At 57.2% G+C, this 22,055-nt stretch overlaps 1 protein-coding gene across 3 annotated transcripts in view; it reads right to left on the bottom strand.

The window, feature by feature from the left end:
- The window catches only part of MPPED1 (metallophosphoesterase domain containing 1), a 73,687-nt gene extending 52,603 nt beyond the window's left edge, over positions 1–21,084 (bottom strand). For 2 of the 3 annotated variants that reach the window (XR_009357005.1, XM_059187206.1), the window contains exons 1-2: positions 20,924–21,084; positions 7,284–7,576 (exon numbers count right to left, since the gene is read on the bottom strand). Coding sequence is in view for 2 of the 3 variants with exons in the window: in XM_059187206.1 (XP_059043189.1) it covers positions 7,284–7,576; positions 20,924–20,950 (320 nt within the window). In the remaining variant the exon portion in view is untranslated. Of the gene's footprint in view, positions 1–7,283; positions 7,577–19,742; positions 19,987–20,923 lie in introns of those variants that run through there. The other variant, XM_059187208.1, reaches the window with a different exon arrangement.
- Between the last annotated feature and the right edge of the window lie 971 nt (positions 21,085–22,055).

Below are 22,055 nucleotides of genomic sequence, written 5' to 3'. Positions count from 1 at the left end.
GGGGACAGGTGGAGGAGGCTCAGGTGGTTTAGCGTCTGACTTCAGCTCGGGTTGTGATCTCAGGGTCCTGGGATCCAGCCTTAGCAGGAAGTCTGCTAGTCCCTCTCCCTCCACCCCTCCCCCAGCCCGTGTTCTCTCTTCCAAATAAATAAATAAAATCTTTAAAAACAAAACAAAAACATGAGCTTTCCAGGGGTATGTAGGAAAAGGGTGCTGGGATCAGAAGACCAGGCTCCGAATGCCGGCTCGGCCCCTTGTGACCTTCAGCTTGGCCTTGCTTTGCTTGACCGTAAAATGGAGCTACATCACTAAGCAAAAATTATCAGAAAATTAAAACAGATGCAGGGAGGGATATAACTTCCTGTTCCGGGAAGCCCATCATAACCCCCTGGTTCCGCAGACAACGACAGTGAGCGAGCGGCCCCCGGCGCCCCACGGAATAAAGGCAGAGTGCAGGACATGAACCCAGCTCTGTGCTCCCAGTTCGGTGCTCCCCCACCTCGCTCAGCCTCCTCAGCTGAATGATTCTGCCAGGCTCAAAACTCTTAAAAACAACGCAATGACATTTCAACGAGCTGCTCTCTCCAAATGAGTATGCCGCTCGAGGAGTTGTGTTTAAATCTAATTATGCGGCAAACCAAAAGCGGTACCATATCAGTTACATAAATACTTTTAAAGACATCTTTCTAATTATCCTTTTTTTTTTTTCAGACAATATACTTCGAAGAAATTTAATTAACACCTTACGAGAGACGTGGGTTCGGCATGCTAATGTGCAAGGGAGCATTAGCAGGCTCTATCCACCCCAGTCGGGGGCACTGAGCCAGCCTCTCTGCAGGACATCACGGTGCCAGGGTGGGAGGGAGCCCCCTTGGTGCTTGAGGGGCGTGGTGCAGCCGACTTAAACCCCAGCAGGTCCGAGCAAGGTGTGACCAAGGAGAAGAGAAAGATTCCCCGAGTCCCAGTCCGATGGCAACCAGCAAGAAGGCACTGGGGACTCTTCCTCTTCCCTCCACATCCAATCACCCATCCATCCGTCCATCCATCCATCTACCCGTCCGTCCGTCCGTCCATCCATCCATCCATCTACCCGTCCGTCCATCCATCCATCCATCCATCCATCCATCCATTCAGCCCAGCACATTCTGCCCACCCACTGTGGGCCGGCCCTGAGCTCAAGGCTGGGGCCACAGGGACTCACCAAGCCTGATCCCAGGCCAAGAGACCCCTGTCTCTGATGGCAGAGACAGACTTGGCTGGGCAGTGACAGTAAGACCACCAGCTTTGATGGGACAACAGAGAAGCTGGGGGCCAGAGAAGGCTCTAACCCAGCAAGGGGCTCCCTAGAAGCTTCCAGGAGGGGGTAAGACCTGAGCTGGTCTGGGAGCTAAAATCTCTCCTCCCACCGCTCTGTCCTCTGAGTCCCTTCCCTCCTCTCTCCCCTCCCCCACCCCAACCCTCGGACAGACCATCTGGCAGGTGGCCGGCCTGTGGATCACCGGTACATTCTGCGGCCCCAGCACAGCTGGCTGGACCAAGGGCGGCCGTTCACTCCTGGGCTCTCGTCCAGGCACAGGAACATGAGTGAGTCGATCAGATTCACTCATTCATTTATTATTCACCCCTACACATACTGAGGTTGTGGGCATGTCCCAAGATGACGGAGGCCAAGTCAAAGAGACAAGAGAGATGAAGAAGGGAGAGACGGGGAGGGAGATGCCACCTCCAGAGCCACCTCTGTCCCAACGAGCTCTCTTCCCCTGAGCCCCTTAGCAAGGCACCTGAGCCAGCCTCAGCCCCATCCACCACCAGCCAGCCAAGAGCAACGGGAATTCCGAGGGCCCCAGACGGGCTGGCCTGCTGCAAGAGCCCGGGCTCCTTAATTAACTGCATGCTTATTTCCCTCCACCCCGAGGCTACCGAGCTCAGCGAGGATGCAAACCTAATAATCCCCAGAGGAAAAAATACTTACTTCCCTGCACCATCCTCTAGCTGTCTGGCTTGCAGCAAATGCTCAACCTTGAAATAACAGTAATGAGGTCGGTGCTTGACGCCTCTCTCAGATCGAGAGCTGGTCATCTGCTAAGCACAGGACACGCACTCACTCTCCTCACGTTCACGATGACTGTGTGGGCAGGGTACTCTGTGTGGGCCCATTTTACAGACAAAGACACTGAGGCTCAGAAAACACTTGGCCAGGATCTCAGCCCTGGAGGTCAGAGCAGCTGCAATTTGAAGCTTTTTTTTTTTTTTTTTTTTTTTGTTCCAGAACTCACACCAAGCTGGACTATTTCCAGGCCCAGCTCATTTCATTCAGTCAATCTGTGGACAAATGGCATATTGGGTGCCTCGTGAAAGCCAGGCACCTGGTAGGCACAAGGGCTATACCTGTAGAGAAGATACCCACAGAGGTTACCTCATGGAGCTCCCAGAAACCCAGACTGGAAATTCAGAAGTGAGGAAAAAAACAAGCAGAGTCCAAGATACAGAGAAAGAAAGAGAAAGAGAGAGAAAGAGAGGGAGCCTAACAGAAAGTGGAACACCTTGACAGCATAATTTGACCCCTAGATCCAGCTATACCTGAAGCTGGAAAACATGGATTTTCTCACTAACTAGGTGAGCCAGTAAACTTTTATCCTTAAGACAATTTACCTTAAGTTTCCAACACTTGTAATGTCAAACGCTGACTAACACCTGAGTCACAGCAGCCCTAGGGAGTTACTGAGGTTGGAAACACTAGTCCCGTATCCAAGGCCCCAGCTAACAAGTTAAAGAGTAGATTCAAACCTGGGTCTTCACAACAGGAATTTGGGCATCTAACCTCAAAACCTTCTGTGCCAAGAGAAAACAAGGCAAAATGGTTATTTTCCAATGACATTCTGTAGGGGCCAGAGACAAGGTGACAGCTGAGGCTCTCTCTCCAAGACCTGAAACCTGTCGCCTCCTCTCCCCCACATAACAAGGGACATTCGCACAGGGATCATGGTGGCAGGTAGGGTGCAGAAGAGAGAACATGGCCTCAGGGACCAAGATCTAGGCCAGCACCCCAGCTGGGCCACTTCCTGGCTGTGGCCTGGACCCTCCCCCGCAGCAGGCAAGCTCTGTGAGGTGGGGACAGCCTGCTCACTCTGGAGACGGTGTGGTGCTCGAAGGCTGGATGTCAGTGCCCTCTTGCAGCTGTTTCCATGCCCGGGGCCCACTTCTCGCGGCTCCTTCTCCCGTGAGCCAGTGGCTCCCTGGAAGTGCAGGAACCCGCAAGGACATCAGAAGGAAAGGCCACCCCCTCCAACATCTCTGTTTCCGGGGCAATGGGGAGCTCTGAAGGATGGGGGGCAGTGGGGGGCAGAGGACCCCTCCCTTCAGTGAGGTTCTAACTCTATGTCCAAACACGTGCACAATCATCCTCCATGGTGTTTCCGGGTGGGAGAACCTGCCAGTCCCCACCCCTCATTCAACAGTGGGGAAACTAGACCCAGAGGAGTGACAGCGACTGGTTAGTTGGCTCAGTGTCACGCAAATCCCCTCTGCTCTTTCCACGAGGCCCTTCTTCTGAGGTGACCCCCACCATGCTGCCCTCCTGAGCCCCATGCTCACCCTTCCTTCCCACCTCTGGGTCTTCGCTTTTGGGGGGTCCTTCAAGCCCAAGGGTTATGCGGTTGCCGCCAGGAAGACCTCCTGGATCTCCCCGACTCTTCCGGGGCCGTACGTACATGGTCCTGCCTTGTCCTATTCCCTCTGCTTTCTTCTTCCCGTCAGTCTACTGTGGTGGGCTCCAGGGCCCAGCCCCATGCTGGTGGCAGGGAGGGACCCTGGAGGTGGGGCTGGCTTCAAGGGAAGGGGCAACCTTGTCTGTCGAACCATCAGAGAGCCTTCCCAAGGAAGTGACAGCTGGGTGACATCTGAAGAGTGAGTCTGCGTTAGCAGGGCAAAGCGTGGGGGAGGAGAAAGAGACAGCCCATGCAGGGACCCGAGGCAGGAGGGGACACAGAAGGCTCCAGGCCTCACCTGTCCTCCTGCCTTGCCCCTCTGCCCTCCCTGGGCTGCAGGCTGGCTCTCACTAAATCCTGGGGGCCTCTCGGTGCGTGGACGGGCTGGGACCACAGGGTCCCCTCCAAAGCCTCACGCATCAGAGAGGGGATGAACGCTGTGACCCAGCCCAGCTGGGAGGTCCGGGGTCCCGGGACACAGGGGCACCCCCAGGCCAGGCACACAGCCATGCTCCTGCCACTCGGCTATATTCTTCAAGATGTGCTTGGGGGGGTCTTTCAATGGGACGGCTCGAGTCTCCACCCACAGGATTCCTTTTAAAGGCCAGTGAGAAGAGTCACTGCCTGACACCAGCCCCCAAGGCACCTCCCCGGCAGACGGTCAGGATAACCTGGTCCACGCCGGCCACCCCATCACACATCCACCAGCCCCCCAGGGCAGGAGGCCAGGCACAGGGTTTCTGGGCCCTCAGGGTGAGGGATCACTGGTCTCGGGGCCCTGAAGCCAGAGGCCCCGTCCAGAGACTCATTACTCAGGCAAAGGCGGCCTCCTCACTGCCAGGGTCCCTGGGGGCAACCACATAAATCAAACGGCTCAATCGCGGGCCATGTTTGGGTTGTCGCTGCTGTTATTAAATATAAATTGTGGATTTATTAAATATGGCCCCCTCGCTCCCTCCCCCCAGAGACAAAGCCCAGGGCAGTGATAAATCACGGGACGGGAAGCGGCATCCATCCTCCCTGTCTCTCCCTCAATGGAGACTCGCCATGGAAACCTGCACAGACACCGCCAGCAGCCGCACGCTTCCCTCGCGCTGGGGGCCTGCGGTCTCAAAGAAGGGGGGGCGGGAGGCGGCAGCCCTCCCAAGTCCCTGCCCGGCTGTAGGCCAAGTTGCATTTCAGAGCTGGGCTGGCCGGACCAGGCAACGAGGGAGCCCTGGAGAAGGAGCCCAGACCCGGGGCTCAGTGCGTGCTCTTCCCGGGCCACTCACTGCCCCAGCCCGAGCCCCACTGCCGATGGCAGCCTGGAACTCCTGCCCCAGGAGCGGGCCGCGCAGAGCAGGCCAGGAGAGATGGTCATCAGCCATGGGGCAGGCCATGGGGGTTCTGCTGTGCCCACTCTAGCTGAGGGGCCACAGGAAAGCCAGGAAGCACGCTCGCTACAACACCTGTATCATACACTGTTACCCACCTGGATGACACGTGTGTCGCCTGTCTGGATGACACGTGTGTCGCCTGTCTGCCCCTCATGGGAAGGTCAGCTCAGCACGGGGCAGGGCTCCATCTCTGACCACTGCCATAGTCCAAGCACCTAGCCCAGCCCAGGGTGCACTAACAAGACAGAACATTCACGACTAGCCCCACCCCGGGTGTGGATTTCCTGCTCACAAACATCCCGAACCCCTAGCGGCTCATGGGTTAGATGGGAGCGGCCACCTCTTTCTCCTGTGGTCACTCACTGTGCTTCGTCAGGACCCAGCCGGGCCCGCAGGGGCCTGCCCGGGAAGCTCCCCTCCAGCTGAGCCATCCCCCAGCGCCCTGGCCCTCCCAGCCTGCTCCCCCAACCCATCCTCCTCTGGGTCTCAGCCTAGAAGTCATCTTCTCCACAGAGTCCTTCCTCTGCCCCTGGCCCTCCTCCCCTCTGACCTCCTGTTCCCCTGGCTCTGTTCTGGAACTGGGGCCGGCCTGAGTGTCTGTCGGGCCCGGTAAGCCACAGTTCCGCACGGCGTACAAGACATTATCTCCGGTGTCTGGGGACCCTTTGAAGTGGGGGTGCACAAGGGTCCAGGCCCAGGACCCCCCCCCTGCTCTGCCGGCCACCCAGATGCTCCTGCCTGTTCCCGCTGGGGCAAGAGTCCAGCCCAGCATCCAGGGACCCCAGGCATGGTCACTTCCAGCCCCGGAGGACAAACCCAATGGGCAAAAGAGAAAACCCAGCCTGGGGAAGGCGGCCCTGCCAGGCCTCAACGTCCCCCCCCCCCCGCCCCCACCTAAGAAATCGAATGCTGAGAGCCTGGGTGTTCCATCCCGACCCAATCTGCCAATCTGGCCCCAGGATAGAAATAGGAGGCAGTTAGTTCCTCAAGTAGAAATGTACCAAAAAATAAAGTAGGCAGCTGGGGACACCACCAGGCCTCAGTCCCCACCGAAATGAGCATCTCCCAAGTGAACACCGAGGGAGGGGCGTGTTCCCAGCGCGGGAGCGCACCCCAGGCCTGGTGCCGGCCTTTCCAGGGCCTTCCTCCCATGAGGAATCTCTCCGCACCCACGCTTGACGACAGAGGACGGCTCCAGAGGGAGCCACACGGGAACCTGAGGCAGCGACCTGCCCGCACCCAAGCTCCTGCCCTGGGATTGGACACCCCTGGCCTCCTTCTCCAAAGGGGTCCACGGGCTGGATGCACCAGTCTCCCCAAAGGAACAGCCACTAGGCCCCCACATTACGGCTCCCCAGAGTTGGTGCTCACGGCCCCGGAAGAAGTCAAGGATAAAGGAGGGAGAGTGTCTTCGAGGAACCAGAGGAGCCACCTGGGCCCGAGCTGGCAGTTTAGCCATTTCCTCACTGGGCCTCCCCTGCCTCCCCAGACCTCAGAAAACCACCCAGGTGGGAGAGAGTTGCCCCTCAGTCCCAGGGGATCCCGAGGTTGTGCCTGGGCCTTGGCATTCTGCTAGGACATCCCTGGAATGCTCCATCGGCCCCAAGGGGCAGGCGGCAGAATTCCCCAGTCCTTTAGGAAAGCATTTTTGCTTTCTCTGTAGAAGCAAAAGAGCTTCAGACAAAAGAGAGGGGTCGAGCTCAGGGAGGAACCCCCAGTCCAAAACTAGGTTCCCAACGTGCCTGGAACCTGGAGCAAGGCCCTGCCCTCTTGGGGCCTCAGTCTCCCCAGCTGTACAACGAGGAACATGAATCAGACCAGGAGTCACCAACGCGAATACCAAGTGGGGGCAGCTGGCGCTCAGCCCCCCAGACACCGCCCATGAAGCGCTGTGGACCCCCAGTCGCCAGGCCTTGTGATTTCGTAAAGCAAAGCCAGAAGTCTGGATTTTGACGTGCAGTCACCTCGCTGTTAAACATCCGTGAAACATCTCCTGGCCAGAGGAAGCAGGGCCGGGAGCCAGAACCGGCCCCCAGGCCGTCCCAACCCCGTCTCACACATCCCTCCCAGCTTGGAGCCTCCAGAATCCTGCAGGCCAACGAGCAGGAAGCCCCTGCACCCCAGAGGCCGGGAGCCCCCCCCCCCCCCGCGCCCGTGAGCCCGCCCCAGCAGCCGGTCCCGCCCAGAGCTGCCCACTTACATCTGCACGTGCGGCGGCTGGAAGCGTCCCTGGTTGATATTGTAGAAGGTGAAGGCCTGGGTGGGGTTGGAGCTGTACTCGTCCACCTCGATGATGAGCCGGCTATGCTGGTGCCTCCGGGCGGCCATCACGTGGGACTGGGAGAACGCCATGCCCAGGCCGCAGGGCAGGAGGGCCAGGGCCTCGGCCTTCAGGACGCCGGGGTCCCACCTAGCGCGCCACATGGACCTCTGCGGGCCGCCCGGGCATAGCCCGCCGCCGCCGCCCGGCCCCGAGCCAGACCTGGGAACAGACTGGGGAGACGGAGCAGAACCGTACGACAGTTAATCTGTTTGGGATTTGCTTTATTTAATGTCAGATGAAGATTTAGAAAGACGAAGGGGGGGGGGAGGAAAAAAACACAGTCGTACGGCTCAGAAACTCATTACAGATCTTTCCAACTCAGCAGTTTGATGAATATACTTTGGTAAAAAGAAAAGGAGAGGAAGGGAGGGGCCAAAAAAAAGAGAGAGAGAGAGAGAAAAAAAAGAAAAGAAAAGAAAAGAAACCCACAACGCCGGGGACGGATGCCTGCGTGGTCCGACATGTTTAAATACTTAAGACATTTTTTGTGGTGGTTGTTCTTCCACAAAATCCTCCGGAGCCCACAGGGTGACGGGCACAGGGGGCAGGACAATGGCTGGTATTCTGGAACCAGGTAAGGAAGTTTCACTTATCCGAATGGGGGACTAGGGAGGATTCCCCTGCCTCCCCGCCCCCGCCCCCACAGACCCCCAAACACGCCACACCCACAGCCCTGCAAGCCCGAGCAGGTGGAGAGCCCGGGCGCAGATTCCTCCCTCAACATCAGTGTCGCCTAAAGATATCTTCGAGCAGTGCCTGGAGAAGGGATTTTCCCAGACAGATTGCCATCCACCAACTCCGCTCAGGGGGTGGCCCTGGGGAGGGGTGGGGGGACGGAGGAGGATCTACTTTAAAAAAAAAAAACCTTCCCAAATCCAGTCCACACAGAACCACAGCCTATAAATGCCAACCTTCCCTCTACCCTGTCTTCCCTGGGGAAGCGCCGTCTGCATTTGTGGCGGCTGGATTTTAACATCCTTCTGACTGGCCCTTGGGTCCTTCTGACTGCCCCGGACAGGGCCCTAAGCTCCGTCTCCATCTCATCCCAACAGGCTCACCGGCTTCCCTCCGCCGCCAATGCCTCCTTTCTAAGACCGGCTAGCTTTCTCCTGCGTTCCCATAATTATTTTTTTTAACTGTGTAAATACATAAGGCCTGAAAGATGTTTTGTTGTGTTTTGTTTCAATTTGGGGTCATTCAGACCCTCCGATTCCATGTGCACTGCATTTACCCAAGGAGAAAATAACATGATTTAAACTCCTTCTGGTCAGTCATAACCCAGTCGTGTTAAACGAATAAAAATTCCCTTTGCTTCGCGCATGGAAGAAGAATCGACACCATCAGAAAACAAATTAGATTAGGAAAATGACAAAAATTAGAGACTGGTGAACATTTTAATTACGTGTGAAAGAGAAGTGGATTATTAATTTTTTTTTAAAAATCTCAACAACCGGGCTCATACAAGGTGCAATAAATGGCAGCGTCTTCCTCCTCCCCCATCCCCACCCCCCCCAAAAAAAGACTTAAAAAAAAGAAAACAACAAAAAAATCTGCTTTCCCCCAGGATACACTTGCTTCTGTTCTTTGTCCTGCTAATTGTTTCACTGTGATTCCCCTCTCCTGGCAGAGATGACCTGGCAGGTCTGAGGTGCCCAAATCAGGGTGTCCTGGCCTCAGGACTCACAAAATCTCCGTGGGAGCTGGCCCGTGCCCCTCTGTAACCCTAGCAGAGGCCTGGGGGCCACGGATGCTGAGGCCCACACTGCCAAAGGGTCCAGATCTGGGTGGGGGTCTGAGCCCCAGCATTGCACTGACTCACTGTGTGACCTAAGGCCAATGTCCTAACCTCTCTGAGTCTCAGCTTCCTCTTCTGCAGATGGGTTCGATAACAGTAACACTCCCTCCCAGGGCAGCTGCGCAGGTTAAATGAATGGGGATTCTGGGCACCGCGCCTGGCGGGTACCAAGTACCCAGCTAAGACTCCCTGTTCCTATTATGATCGTTCTTCCGTTCAATGTAACACCTGCGAATCGAGGGGCTGTTGGAGCAGCTGCTGCCCAGGTACAGGGGTATCTGCGGAACGGGGTGTCAACAGTGAGCAGAAGGACCTGGAGAACCGAAATGTTCTCAAATGCCAACAGACCGGAATGCAGCCCTGCTGGAAATCCTCCGATGGACACCCCTACCCGCCCATCCTACAGAGGGAAGAGGCGCCCCTCGGAGCGGGGAAGACTCCTGCGGGCCAGCACAGACGGCGTGTGCCACCGAGCTCGCGTGGCAGGTGGCCCGACACCAGGGCTCCCGGACCCCTTTGCCTTCCTCTCCAGGGGGCAAAAGCTCACTCGCCCTTTACCCCTGGACAGGGCCAGCATTTCCTTGGAGTCGGGGATCGGGGTCCCCATCCCAGGGTGGCACGAGGAGCGAGACGTCTCCTGGAGGCAGGGCCTGGGTCTCGCTCACTCCCCTCCCCCCAGGCGGTGCCGGCCACTCTCCCCCCGCCCCCAGCTCTGCAATCCTGAACAAGTGGCTTCTCCAGGCGGCTCCGTCTCCTCATCCACGGGATGCAGGGGAGATACGGGCGTCCTCATTCGGTCGTGGAGATGAAAGGAGGGGACGTGTGGAAACCGCTTGTCAACGGGCCCGGCACGTAGTAAGTGCTCAATAAATGTTAGCGATTATCCCGACATTATCACTGTCATCCCCAGAGCCACTGCAGACACTTGCATACACGTCACATTAGTGAATGAGTGGCTCGAGGGAGGGATCCATGAGTGGATGGACGGACAGACAGACGGATGGACAGATGACGGACGGATGAATAGATGAGGGGAGGGACGGACAGGCAGAGGACGGAGGGACGAAAGGAGGCAGGGCTGGGGGGAGGAAGCGAGTTCATCTCTCGCCAGTCTCTTTCCCTCGTGCCCAGCACCGGCCTGCCAGAGGGTGGGTGCCAAGAGGCCTCAGCTGAAGGTTGAAGACTCCTGGCCCCTCCCCTGCTTTCCCACCACACACCCCTGCAGGGAGGCTGGCTGGGCCGAGCACAGCCCTCTGAAAGGGGAGGTCTCAGGGGCTTCCACCTGTCCCTGCCCCAAGGGGCACGAGCCCACACGCCCAGTCTTCGGCCGCAGCCGGGGCAGGGGGACGGCTCTGCACCGGGGACGCAGCCAGGAAAGGCAGGCAGCGAGGCGTCCCGGGAGGCACTCTGCAGTGAAATGCTGCATTTCACATAAAGGGGGTTTGCAATGGGCCCTGCTTGAAGAAATCAGGGAAACCGGGAACGCAGAGCCTTCTTTTAATACCCATTTAATATTTATGGAGCCGCAGCAGCGCGTCAGCCGCCGTGTGGAGAACGCAGCCCATCCGCGGAGGGGGAGCAGCATTGCCCAAACAAACGGCTTCTAGCTGGGAAGCGTTTCCACCTGGTCCACAGAACAAGCAGCAGCGAGCTGGCTGTGCAACAGGGCCGCTGGGACCCGCTGGGCCCCCGGCGTGTGCAGAGACCGCCTGGGCTCCGGTCCCAGGGCCGGCAGAGTGACCTTGAGCAAGGCACGCATCACGGCCAGGCAGCAGGTGCTTCCTCTGGGCCAGCGGGTGGGAAGACAATGAAACCAGGAGGAGGAGAGTGGAACGAATTAATTAATGCATTTATTGATGCAACCCAACATGTAACCACAAGCCCTACACACCGGCACTGTTCCGAGAGCCAGAAAGAGCAGCGAGAAAGCACACGGGTCACTGCCCACAAGGGAAGGGATGGAGGAGGCAACAAAGTAAATAGAAAAGATACTTTCAGATGATGATATGTGCCTGGAGAAAGAGCAGAGTAGGAATGAGTAGTGGGGGAAGGGGGGTTGTTCCTTGAAATTGGGGGATCGAGAAAGGCCTGTCTGAAGAAGGGATGTCCCCTCAAAGGTGAGTGCTGAGAGGGAGCCAGCCAGACCCAGACCTGGGGAAAGAGAACCAAGACAGAAGGAAGTGCAAAGGCCCTGAGGTAGGAGAGGCACCAATAAATGGTCTCTCTCAGGGCACCTGTGTGGCTCAGTCAGTAAAGCATGAGCCCTGTGTCTTTCCTCCTGCTCCTGCTCCACGAGGAGATGCTTCTCTCTCTGCCTCTGCCTGCTGTCCCCCGTGCTTCTGCTGTCTCCACTGCTATCTCTCTCTCTCTGTCAAATAAATAAATAATCTTCAAACAAATAAAATAAAAACCAAATGGTGTCCCTCTTATTGTTTTTGTTCTTGACCCCTGGTGTGCTACCACTGTGGAGAAAGGCTGAACTTCGAAGTCCCAGGCAGTGGGTGCCAACTCCGCCTCCAGCACTACTCAGCTGTGGGACCTGAGCAAGTCACTTAACTTCTCTGCGCTGCTTCTGCTGCCTCATTAGGCCCCTCTTGGGGTAACAGAGGAGATGAAGTAAGCCTTGTGCCTACCTCTCCAGAGAAGCCCAATCGGCCTGCTTGGATGGGCTGAAAATTCTTGAAATTTCTGGGTTGAAAACTTCTTGTTGAAATATTGCCTCTAATGTGTAGGGCCCGCTTTTCAAGTCGGATTCTCTCACAAGGTGATTTATCTTTCTGGTTCCCCCCAAAGACATTTCGTTGGTGGTCCTCGGATGCCACGAGGAACCTGGACACCAGCCGAAGCACCAAGCGGTAAGGAGCAATTAGGCACCAGCTGTATGGAAAGGTCATAAGTTCAGAAGAAGCCGGCTCCAGGCCCTGTGCTCTCTGACTGTCCCCACAGCCTCGTCCGGCCTCCTCCGAGGCCAGCATCGCCAAGGCCAGCCCAAGCCAGCCTCCTGAACAAAGATCCTAAAATGCACATTTGACTAAAGTCACTCCCTCCTGCTCACCAAATGTCCCCAAGGCCATCCTGCTGCTCTGGGCTGAAGCCCCAGATCCTTCAATCAGCTCAGGAGGCCACACTGGATGCCCAGGCTCCCTCTCACGCTCAGGTGACACTCCCCACTCCCTGGTTTCCCCGCAGCACACCGGCAACCCTGCCTCTGAGCCTTCACACGCGCTGTTCCCTCCGCTGAAAGGCTCTGCGCACCCCGCATGAACGGGCACACACACCCGGTTCCTGGGCATCTCCCTGACCTTCCCAGGCTGCGCCAGGCAGGCAGGCTCCAGCCACAAACCCCCAAGGGCTTCTCTCACCGCGTCCCTGTGTCCGAGCTGAATGGGAGCCCAAGAATAAAACCGCAGGAGAACGAAGGAATGGACGAGAGGAAACGCTCAGGCGCTCACAGCTCACAGCCTGGATTCAAAAGCAGCTTTCACCTCCCGAAACTCAGGTGTCCGCCCTGTAAGGCTGCGGACGCGCAGACCTCCTTCCCAGAACCCCTGGGCGGACCCCAGGACGTGGGACCTCTGAAAGCCCCTGGCTGCGGACCCAGCACACAGTAGGTGCTCACTAAAGGTCTCTTCCACTGTGGTTAGAAAGTTCCGGTGAAACCCGGAAGCTCTGCAGGGAGCTTGTGAGAATCGAGCAGAGATTTTCCGATAATCAAGGAACCCTCCTCCCTCACCTGGAAGCCGGACTCCCGGTCTCTTCCCCCCCACCCCGGTACTGGGCGACCACCCCCACCCCGTTAACTCACACTTCCCGGGGCACTGTCATCGGACACAGACAGAACAGCCTGCCCTGGACCCTTGACCACCTTTCCGAGGCAAGTTCCTCACCGCCTACCTCACCCAACACACTGCAGGTCAGCCCCAAACACCCACGGTCCCCACTCCGGGGGTCTGTTCTGCAACCCACATGACTCAGATGTGTGACTGACCCGCAAAGGGCTTGGGGAGCAGCCAGGCAGATCGAAAGTGCTGCTCAGAACCCCATTAGGATGAGGGGGAGGGAATGGGGTCTCTGGGCCCCGGAAGGCCCCCACCCAGCTGTGAGACCAGCCAGCATCGGCCAAAGGCCCAGAAAGGAGAGACTGTAAGAGGCCTGGGCTTACACGGAGCATCTTTGCAAAGGAGACACTTGGGTCATGCCAGCAGCTCAAATACGCCCAGCAGATTCGGGAGGGAAAGCCACGAGCACGTGCGCCACCAGGGGTTGCTGATATGAACATCAAAGATAGATTTCCTTTGCCATAAGGCTTGAGGCATCCTCTTCTACCTGACACGGGCTCCTCAAAGCCAGGGCGGGCCCAGGACGGTCCTGGCTCATAGTCCCCTGCCGGTCATTCTTGCCGGCATCTTCTCTGGCTTTCCAAAGCGTCCCCATCTCAAAGACAGTTGGAAATGTCATAAAGGGCAAAGGTTTCCATCAATAAAGCCAACCCAAGGCCATCAAGGCAACCACCCCTCAAAAAGCACTCATGTTTCTCTTCTTGGCATCTTTGCACCCAGGACAGTGAGGCTAGGACAATACTGCGCTGTGCTGGGTCGGGAACTCAGAGGGCAATGACCACACAGGATTGTCCACCACAGAGAAGAAGCCCCAGAGAAACACACACCCCAACAGTCTCCCCAAGGCAGGGTGGTGACAAAGACCAATGCCTGGACAGCTTTCTCCGGGAACCTAAGGGCTTCTCTATCCCTCTCCTCATCTTCTCTAATGGCGAGTGGGGGCAGCTCTCCAAGTCAGCCCAGCCTGCGGGCGACTGTCCTCACCGATCACCCAGAGCGACTTGAGGAGAGAAAGCCAGCTCAGCGCAAGTCACTGCTCCCTGGGGCATTTGTCCAATATTTACTGCCACGTGGCGAAGGGTCACAGAGAAGCCACGCGAACACCTAAGAAGTCCTCCCGAAGCCAAAGGCAGGAGAAGTAATATTTCACAGAAAAACACCAAGATGCAAGGGACGAGGGGAGACTAATTCTTTAAGCCACGCTTCCACTCAAGTTCAAAAATCACTTTGAAATGGTTTTGTCTTTCCTTGCTTTGCTCGTGCCTGAAAATCTGCAATTGATCAGTCAGTAGTTAAAAATGTCATTGGTGGGGGGGGTGCCTGGGTGGCTCAGAGGGTTAAGCCTCTGCCTTCTGCTCAGGTCATGATCCCAGGGTCCTGGGATCGAGCCCCACATCGGGTTCTCTGCTGAGCAGGGAGCCTGCTTCCCCTTCTCTCTCCGCCTGCCTCTCTGCCTACTTGTGATCTCTGTCTGTCAAATAAATAAATAAAATCTTAAAAAAAAAAAAAAAAGTCATCAAGGTGTTAAAAAAGAGAGAGAGAGAGAAACTCAAAGGAAAGGAAAAACAAACAAATAACAAACAGCCCACGGCAGGGGTGGGGGGAATCAAGCCCAATCCACAGCATCCCGAAGCCAGCCCTCTGGTATGCCGGGCCCGCTCTCAGACTCGGGTCCCCAGGACGGAGCACGACCCCCTGCAGCTGGGGTCGGCAGCCTCGCTGGATGAGTGATGGGCCAAGCTGACGGAGGCACACATATCGTGAAAATTAGACATCTTCCTTGAAAAAGGATCAACCACGAGTGACTTTAAAGCATTTACCACTTAAAAACCTTTTAGCTGGGCCCATTTTGAATTATGACTACATGATTTTAAATTACACTTTCTAATTCCTCGCCACCCACCCCCCAAGCACTGGCTGCCGCTTCATTTTCCAATTATGTACTTTTATTTCAGAATGATGGAGAGCGCTGCTTAGTGGATCATGTCCTCTCTGCCACAAATAGCTGCTCACTTATTCCTTTAATTTTTAGACACGGATGCAGTCAGTTCACCCGGCTGGTCTTCAAATTCCGAATATTCTCCAATCCCACAGCACCCAACGAGGCCCAAGACGCGGAGAAACCCACAAAGCTCAGGCTGGGAAATATGTTTGTAAACCAGCGCTCAGCTCCATAAATTAGTATAATTCTTGGTGCTTTCTCTATCCATCTAGTACATCAGCAATCACATAAATAATAACGAGTGGAATGATTTTTCTTCTGCAAAGTGCTATGTCCTAGTTTTCAAAATAAAGCATTTGGAGATTCACGGAGCCGCGGAGTTGAAATAGGAAGCTGCCCAGATCCGTCTCAAACACGCACACAGACACGCTCACACACAAAAGGAGACAAGAGGTAAATGTGTGTAAAAAAAAAAAAACAAAACAAAAAAATCAGCATTTTGAATCTCCTTCCCACATTCATGTCAAGTCACACTCCACGTCATGGGGTTTGGAACCCACATGGTTGGGGAAGAGAGGGTCAAGGCAGAGGGTCTGGGCTGTTCAGCATTCACATAAAATTTGCAAAGAAAGTGAACGTGGATTTACAGATCTCACGGAAATCTATGAAACAGATGTCACTGAAGCATAATCAAATCGGCACTATGGTAAATCCTAATCCTTAAGTCTGAGATCGAGGTTTTGCCATTTTTATGATCAGTGCAAGTGCGTTTTTGGTGGTCGTGGGGAATCTGCAACTACGGATGAAACCTCTGAAATATGGTCAATTAACTCATGTTTCTGAATGACCAGGAAAAAAAAAAAAAAAAAACGGCAAAACTCAACTCTCCACCTCCCACACCCTGGGGGAGGGAACATTGGCCTTTTCCACCAGCACTGCAATGCCGCAATGCCAAAAGCACTTGGTTGTGAATGGAGAAAGACAGGGCTCGGGCACTCACACTTCTCAGGTAGCCGGAGCAAAATATTTTGCGGTCTTGAGGGCTGCAGCACCGTCGGAAAATGCAAAGGAACGAAATGAGGGGGAAGTGACCCATACGCTAGAAATAGGAAGTAGGCATCATTTGCTCCTTAAAGTGATGAAATTAGCGTGGGCCATGCCAAGAGTCTTTCGATGTGCACCAAGGCTGAGTCTCAAATCCTTCTTGGAAGGAGGGGACGGACATGGGAAGGCATTCGATGGAAGCAAACTCTCCGGCCCAGGTTGGGGTGGCAGAGGGAGGAATCTACTCCCTCTGAACATCACCATCAACCAGAGGGGAGACTTCTTGTTTTCACTGTAGCTGCTTTTATTGATCGTGTGTGACCAGATTGTGACATCAAGCCACCCAATTCATGTCCAAGAAAACCCCCAAACAGCGATGGATGGAAAGCCATGAAAAGACCAAAGAATACCTCAAGTTTGCATCCGAGTTCAAAACGAAAACCTATAATCTCAATGTGCTGACATTTTTTTGATGAGGTTGGGGCTGTCCTCCTGCACCATAGATCCTTCCAACAGAAATAAGATAGAACTAAATTTCGTCTCATTAGGACCGGGAAAAAAGTCAAAATAAAGTAAAACATTTCGTTTTGGCAGCAGAGTGGCCAGATCACCGGGGAGAGCCACAGTGAATCAAATTCACCAAGGAACTATTTATACCTTCGCTCCGACACCACCCCCGAAAAAGGGATCTCTCTCTCTCTTTTTTTTTTCCCTGGGGGTTGCTTTTGCTTTAACGTTTTCTTTGCTTCTTCGGATTCGAGGCAAACAGTCTCAGAGGATGAGGGCTGGTGGCTTCCTTCCGTGGAGACGGCCGCCCCCCAGGACGCCCCGCTACAGGGATCTGCTCTCAGAGTGACCCGGCACTGTCTAGACAGCTCTTCTGGTGCGAATCATGCCCTTTGATCACTCTTCCCTGCCCCCACAAACATTTGGCATACCTGATCCCAGAAGGGAGACCCCACAAGCAGCCCGTCAGGGCGAACCTGAGGACCCATTCCCTGACTCCTGCATCTGGGGAGCCCCTTTCCCCCAGGGTCCCTGATTCCAGCGGTGCAGGCAGACAAAGGTACCAATTGCCGAAAGAGAGATTTCAGAGAGAAGAAGAATGCGGAGGGGGGAGGCTTGAAAAGACCCTTTTTCTGCTCACAGCGAAGGAGGGGCGTTGGGAGAGACATGTCACATTGTCACATTAAAGATTTTGACAGACAATTCAGGGATAAGGCAGAGATTCTATCCTTAACTGCGGCTCGGCCGCAACTTGAAAGGCATTAACTAACCTCCACTAATTGCATGTTTTTTCTGTGCATCATATTTACTTGTTAAAAGTCTTTGCCTGGCCGATTGTTTTCCCCTGCCCCGCTATTCATGCTCAGTTCTCAGGCCTGAAGCTGGAACCACAGAACCATTTCGATAGATTAAAAAGATGAGGGCACTTTGCGGGGGGGGAGGGGGCTTCTTTTTTCCACTGGTCTGAACCAGGAATGCTGGGTTTTCTTCTTGAGTGCTGCCCTCGAGTGAGACCCTACCAGTGTCCTTAATTCCTCAGGGCAAAAAGACATGTCCCAGGTTAGGTGAGCGCACGAGGGGCCGTCCCTGCCAGGGAATGGAGAAGTCCAAGGAAAACAAATGAACTTGAACTGCTTTCATCGGATGAAGATTTCATAGTCTCGAGGGTGGTCTGCGAAATTTTTTAAAAGCAGGCTTTTCTTGAAAGATTAATCTATCTATTGGCCTATACATTCCTGACACAGTGGAGACACTAGTAGAAAGACCCAGAAGCCTGGGGCTTTTACCCAAACTCAGACCTGTTCTGTCTATCAGTCCACCGGGCCTCATCTGGGGGGGGGGGGGGGGGGGTGTGATCCTAAGTGCACCCACAGCTGTCGCATCAGAATGAGGGCTCCCCACACGCAGGGGATACTCTGAGCCTCCCCATCAAACATGAAAGGGATTTACCTCAACCCACATCTCGCGAAAATTCTGGGGTAGAGAAATAAATAGAAAGGCAGCCCCACGTTGAACCACTTCTGAAAGCATGATGAAACCTCTGTGACAGGATTATCGCCTTTCGACTCGCCATCAGCCAATTAATATACCTCCGAGTGAGGACTCAAACAGATGTAACCATTTCGCAGAAACCCATCTTGAGAAAAAAGATTTTACAAGTGTTGTGGGGCTGCCACTTGGAAAGCCAATTTGCAGGGAGCTGAGCCTCGTGAAGCACGAATTAGCAGGCATGGCTCCCGCACCACGGTCCGCGGTACACCGTGCCCAGCTCCAGAATGCCTCCTGATCACCACCGGTTGGCTCTCAAGCCCCGTGTGCTCTCCATCACTGGAACCCTGCCTCAGCCCAGCCAAAACCGCCACCCCCTCCCCAAATGGTCTCCCAGAGCCTTGGCTCCCGTGGACCAAGGCCTGGCTTTCAACCTGGCTGTGGCAGTCCACTGGTGGCCTCGCCAACATCCCTCCTTCCCCGCCCCGAGCATTTTATCCAACCTGACTAATTATTCATGAAGTTGGTGTAATTCCCCCCCCCGCCCCTGCAAAGACCAACCAGGGTTTTGAGGATGGGAGTGCCTGGCCCGACTCCCTGCGTGGCCGGTCCCTACTAACAAGTCTCTCTCCACCATTCACGGCCCATCCAGCCGGCTCCAACACGCACCAGCCCACCCACTTTTGTTCCCCAGTTTAATTTCATAATTGTTTCCCGCTTACCCAGCTCGGCTCTGCTCTGTTTAATAGGGACCTTGGAAATGGGAAGGGGAGGCCACCAAGCTACTGGAGGGAACCTGGGAGAGGTCTGACCCAATGCTGGGGGAAACGCATCTCTGAGAGGTCAACGGGATGCACTTGGGAACCATGGCCAGGGCCAGGCCTCTGGCCCTCCCGCCTGAGCAGAGAGAGGATGGGCGGGAACGCAGAATGGTGGGTCTAGGACCCCAAGCCAAGGTCTGCCACACACTTCTGGACACATTAGCTCTCAGACGGACCCTCCTCTGTCTCCACTTGGATCAGGGGATGCTGTGAGGGAATTCACTGTCCTATAACAAGTCCCAGAATAAAGATACAAGAGACAGGACCGCTCTTTAGCATGGAAATAGGACCTGCGAGGGCTGGGAGCTGCCTGGTTAGCCCCTGAATCCTCTGGGCCGGGCACACAGCAGATAGTACCGAATACGCGTGGAATGAGTGAGCGGATGGATGGACGCGTGCAGGCACGGCCGCATGGGTGGATGAAGTTTCCAGCAGCGCCCAGAGAAAGTGGCCACTAGACCAGCATTCGTAACCCCCTCCCCTGCCCCCAAGTGCCCGCAGGGGCTTCGCTGCGCACAGTAGGCTCTCAGCGACCAGGGGCTGCTATTGTTAGAACCGTCATCGTCACTTGCGCCCCGCCAGTCCGCTTCCTCCACCAGCAACTCCGCCAGCAGCCGGCAGAGACCCGCGAGCCGGGGAAAAGTTTCGCTGACCCTTCGGCCCCAGTCAGAGTCCAGCGCCCCGGCCGAGGCCCCTCCCGGCGTCACCCGCTCGGCCGGCTGGGCGGCGGGGGTGCCCAGCCGGGGCGCCCGCACCCGGCAAAGGCGGCCAAAGTAACTTTGCGGGCGCCCCTGCGCCGCGCCGCGGGCGTCACCCGGCGCCTTGGAGAGGGTCCCGGCCGCGCCCGCTCCCGCGCCCCGCGGCGCCCCGGCCCACGCCCCCGGCCGCCCCCGGCCCTACCTGGCCCCGGGCTCCTCTTCGGCGGCCGCGGCGGCCGCGAGCAGCAGCGCGCACGGAGGGAGGCAGGGGCCCGGCTCCCGGGAGGGAGGCGCGCAGGGGCGGGGGCTCCTCCGGCGGCGGCCGCCTCGCCGCGCGTCCGAGGCAGCAAGTGGGAGCCAGACTCCTCCTTCGGGGGGCGGGGGGCTCCCCGCCGCCCCCTCCCTCGCCCGCCGCGCGGCTCCGAGCCTCCCCGGCTCCCCCTCCCGCCGCCGCCCTCCTCCCTCGCTCGCTCCCGCCCGCCCGCCCGCCTCCCCCGCCCCGGCGCCGGGAGGGCCGCGCTCGCGCCCCGGGTCCCCAGCCCCGCGCAGCCGCCCGCCGGGGCCCCCGCGGCGCCGGCCAGGCCTCGGCCCTCGGCCCCCGCCTGGGCCCGGGGCCCGCATCCCGCCGCCGCGGGGAAGGGAGCGGGCCGGACGCGGGGAGCAGCAGCGGGCCCGCGCTGCGGAAAAGAGCCGGCGGCCGCCCCTCCGCGCCCTGCGCCCCTCTCCGGCCCGCCCCCCAGCCCCGGGCCCGGCGGCGCGCGGGGTGGGCGGGGAGCGGGGCGGGGGCGCTCTCACCTCCGGATCCGCGGCCGCCGCGGCGGGCACGGTGTGCTGGGGCGTGCGCTGCTCCTTCCGGGGCGCAGCGGCCCCCGCCTTCGGCCTGGACCCCCTCCTGGGACCGCGAGGGCACCCTGCCCCGGAACCCTAACCCCCCATCTTCCGCGGAGAAGCGGACCCCAGTCCGGAGGCTGCATAGGCCCGGTTCCGCCTCCTGCGCCCCCATCTCTTGCTCCCGTGGGGTCCCAGGTCCCAGATCCCAAGGTACAGGGGGTGGTCAGCAGAGGCCTGACCGGGAGCAGGGCAGGTAAGCCGGGCAGGGCCACAGAGAACCTGGCCCTAGTTTGAAGAAGGTCCTGCCTTGCTGAGCAGAGGGCAGAGCGGCACCCCTAGAGGCAGTGGTCCCACCCCGGGGAGTGTGAAGGACCCCTTATGACCTCCAGCCCCCCTCCACAGTGGAGGGTCATGTCCCAGGGCTTGCAGCCAGGGCACAGGTCAAGCCTGGGCCTCCCAGACTGAGAGGGAGGTGAGAAGGGGGTGTGGCCCCTCAGAGGCCCATCTAAGGCTCCTCAACAATATTTCTGGGTCCCCTCCCCCAACACTCACATCACACGGTGGCTCCCACTCCTGCATTCTTCGCTGCTTCAGACTCAGTATGAGGACACCCTGCGTGGGCGCCTCAGGCCTGGCCTGCCCTTGGGGACAGCCCAGTCTGGTAAGGAGGCAGACAGGGACACAGGAGAATTCCCTGCACAAGTGCTGGCGCAGAAGCCAGGCCGGCTACCTGGGGTGGCTTCTTGGAGGTGGACACACCCCAGCTGAAAAAGTGTGTGCCAAGGAGAAAAGGTATGGAAAAGGCATTCCAGGCAAAGGGAACAGTGCATGCAAAGGCCTTGGCATGTTTGGAATGGCAGCTTCAATGGGGCTAGAGAAAGAGGAAGTGGGGGGAGAGGGGAAGATGGGGTAGGGGAGGGGGAGGGATAGGAGCCAGCTCAGGAAGAGCCTTGGATGCCTGCCTAAGGGGGTGGACTTTAGCAAGGGCCATGGGAGCCATAGCAGGCTTGGGGCAGGGGCATGCCTTGGTCAGATTTATCTGTTAGAGTTTGCTCTGCCCGAGGAGCAGGAGGGCTTGCTCCAGGAGATGAAGGAGGCCCGGCTGGGGGACCTGAGGCCAGCAAGGGGGGCAGAGAGTGGCTGAGGGGACCACAGGCGGGCATCTGCCTCCTCTTCCTTGTCTGTGGACCTGGATTGTCTCACCCTGGCCCAGGGTGATCCTGGGGCAGAGTAAACAGGCCAGACGATAAGTGTGATCTCAGCCAGGCAAGTGGGCAGGACAGTGAAACCCCCAGCTAGCCGTCCCTATGCTTCCCCTCGGGAGCGGAGAGCTGCCCCATGGTCTCCCCCCAGGGTCCCCAGTGCCCTCGTGCCACCAGGCAAGACCCCCCCCCCCCATGATCACTCGCTCCGTCCCTCAGGTCCACGCTGACCTTTGCAGGTGCCCAGCTCAAGTGTGCCTGCCCCGTGAAGGTCAGGGCCCCAAGGCAGGCTCTTCCCAAGTCAGGAAGTGGGGAGTGTGAGAGCAGTCACGTGGGAACTTGGGAAGGAAGCCCCAGGTAGACACACAGGCCAAGGAGAAGGTTTCCTCAGTGGCCCAAATCCGTGGTTGCTCCACTGCTTGGGTGGTTGCAACACCCATTTGACACCTGTGTCATCCTGGGAATCCCTGAGTGCCCAGGGA

The sequence above is a fragment of the Mustela lutreola genome, chromosome 8, assembly GCF_030435805.1.
Source record: "Mustela lutreola isolate mMusLut2 chromosome 8, mMusLut2.pri, whole genome shotgun sequence".
NCBI lineage: Eukaryota > Metazoa > Chordata > Mammalia > Carnivora > Mustelidae > Mustela > Mustela lutreola.
The sequence above is the reverse complement of the archived record's forward strand: the minus strand, read 5'-3'. Positions and strand labels throughout refer to the sequence as shown.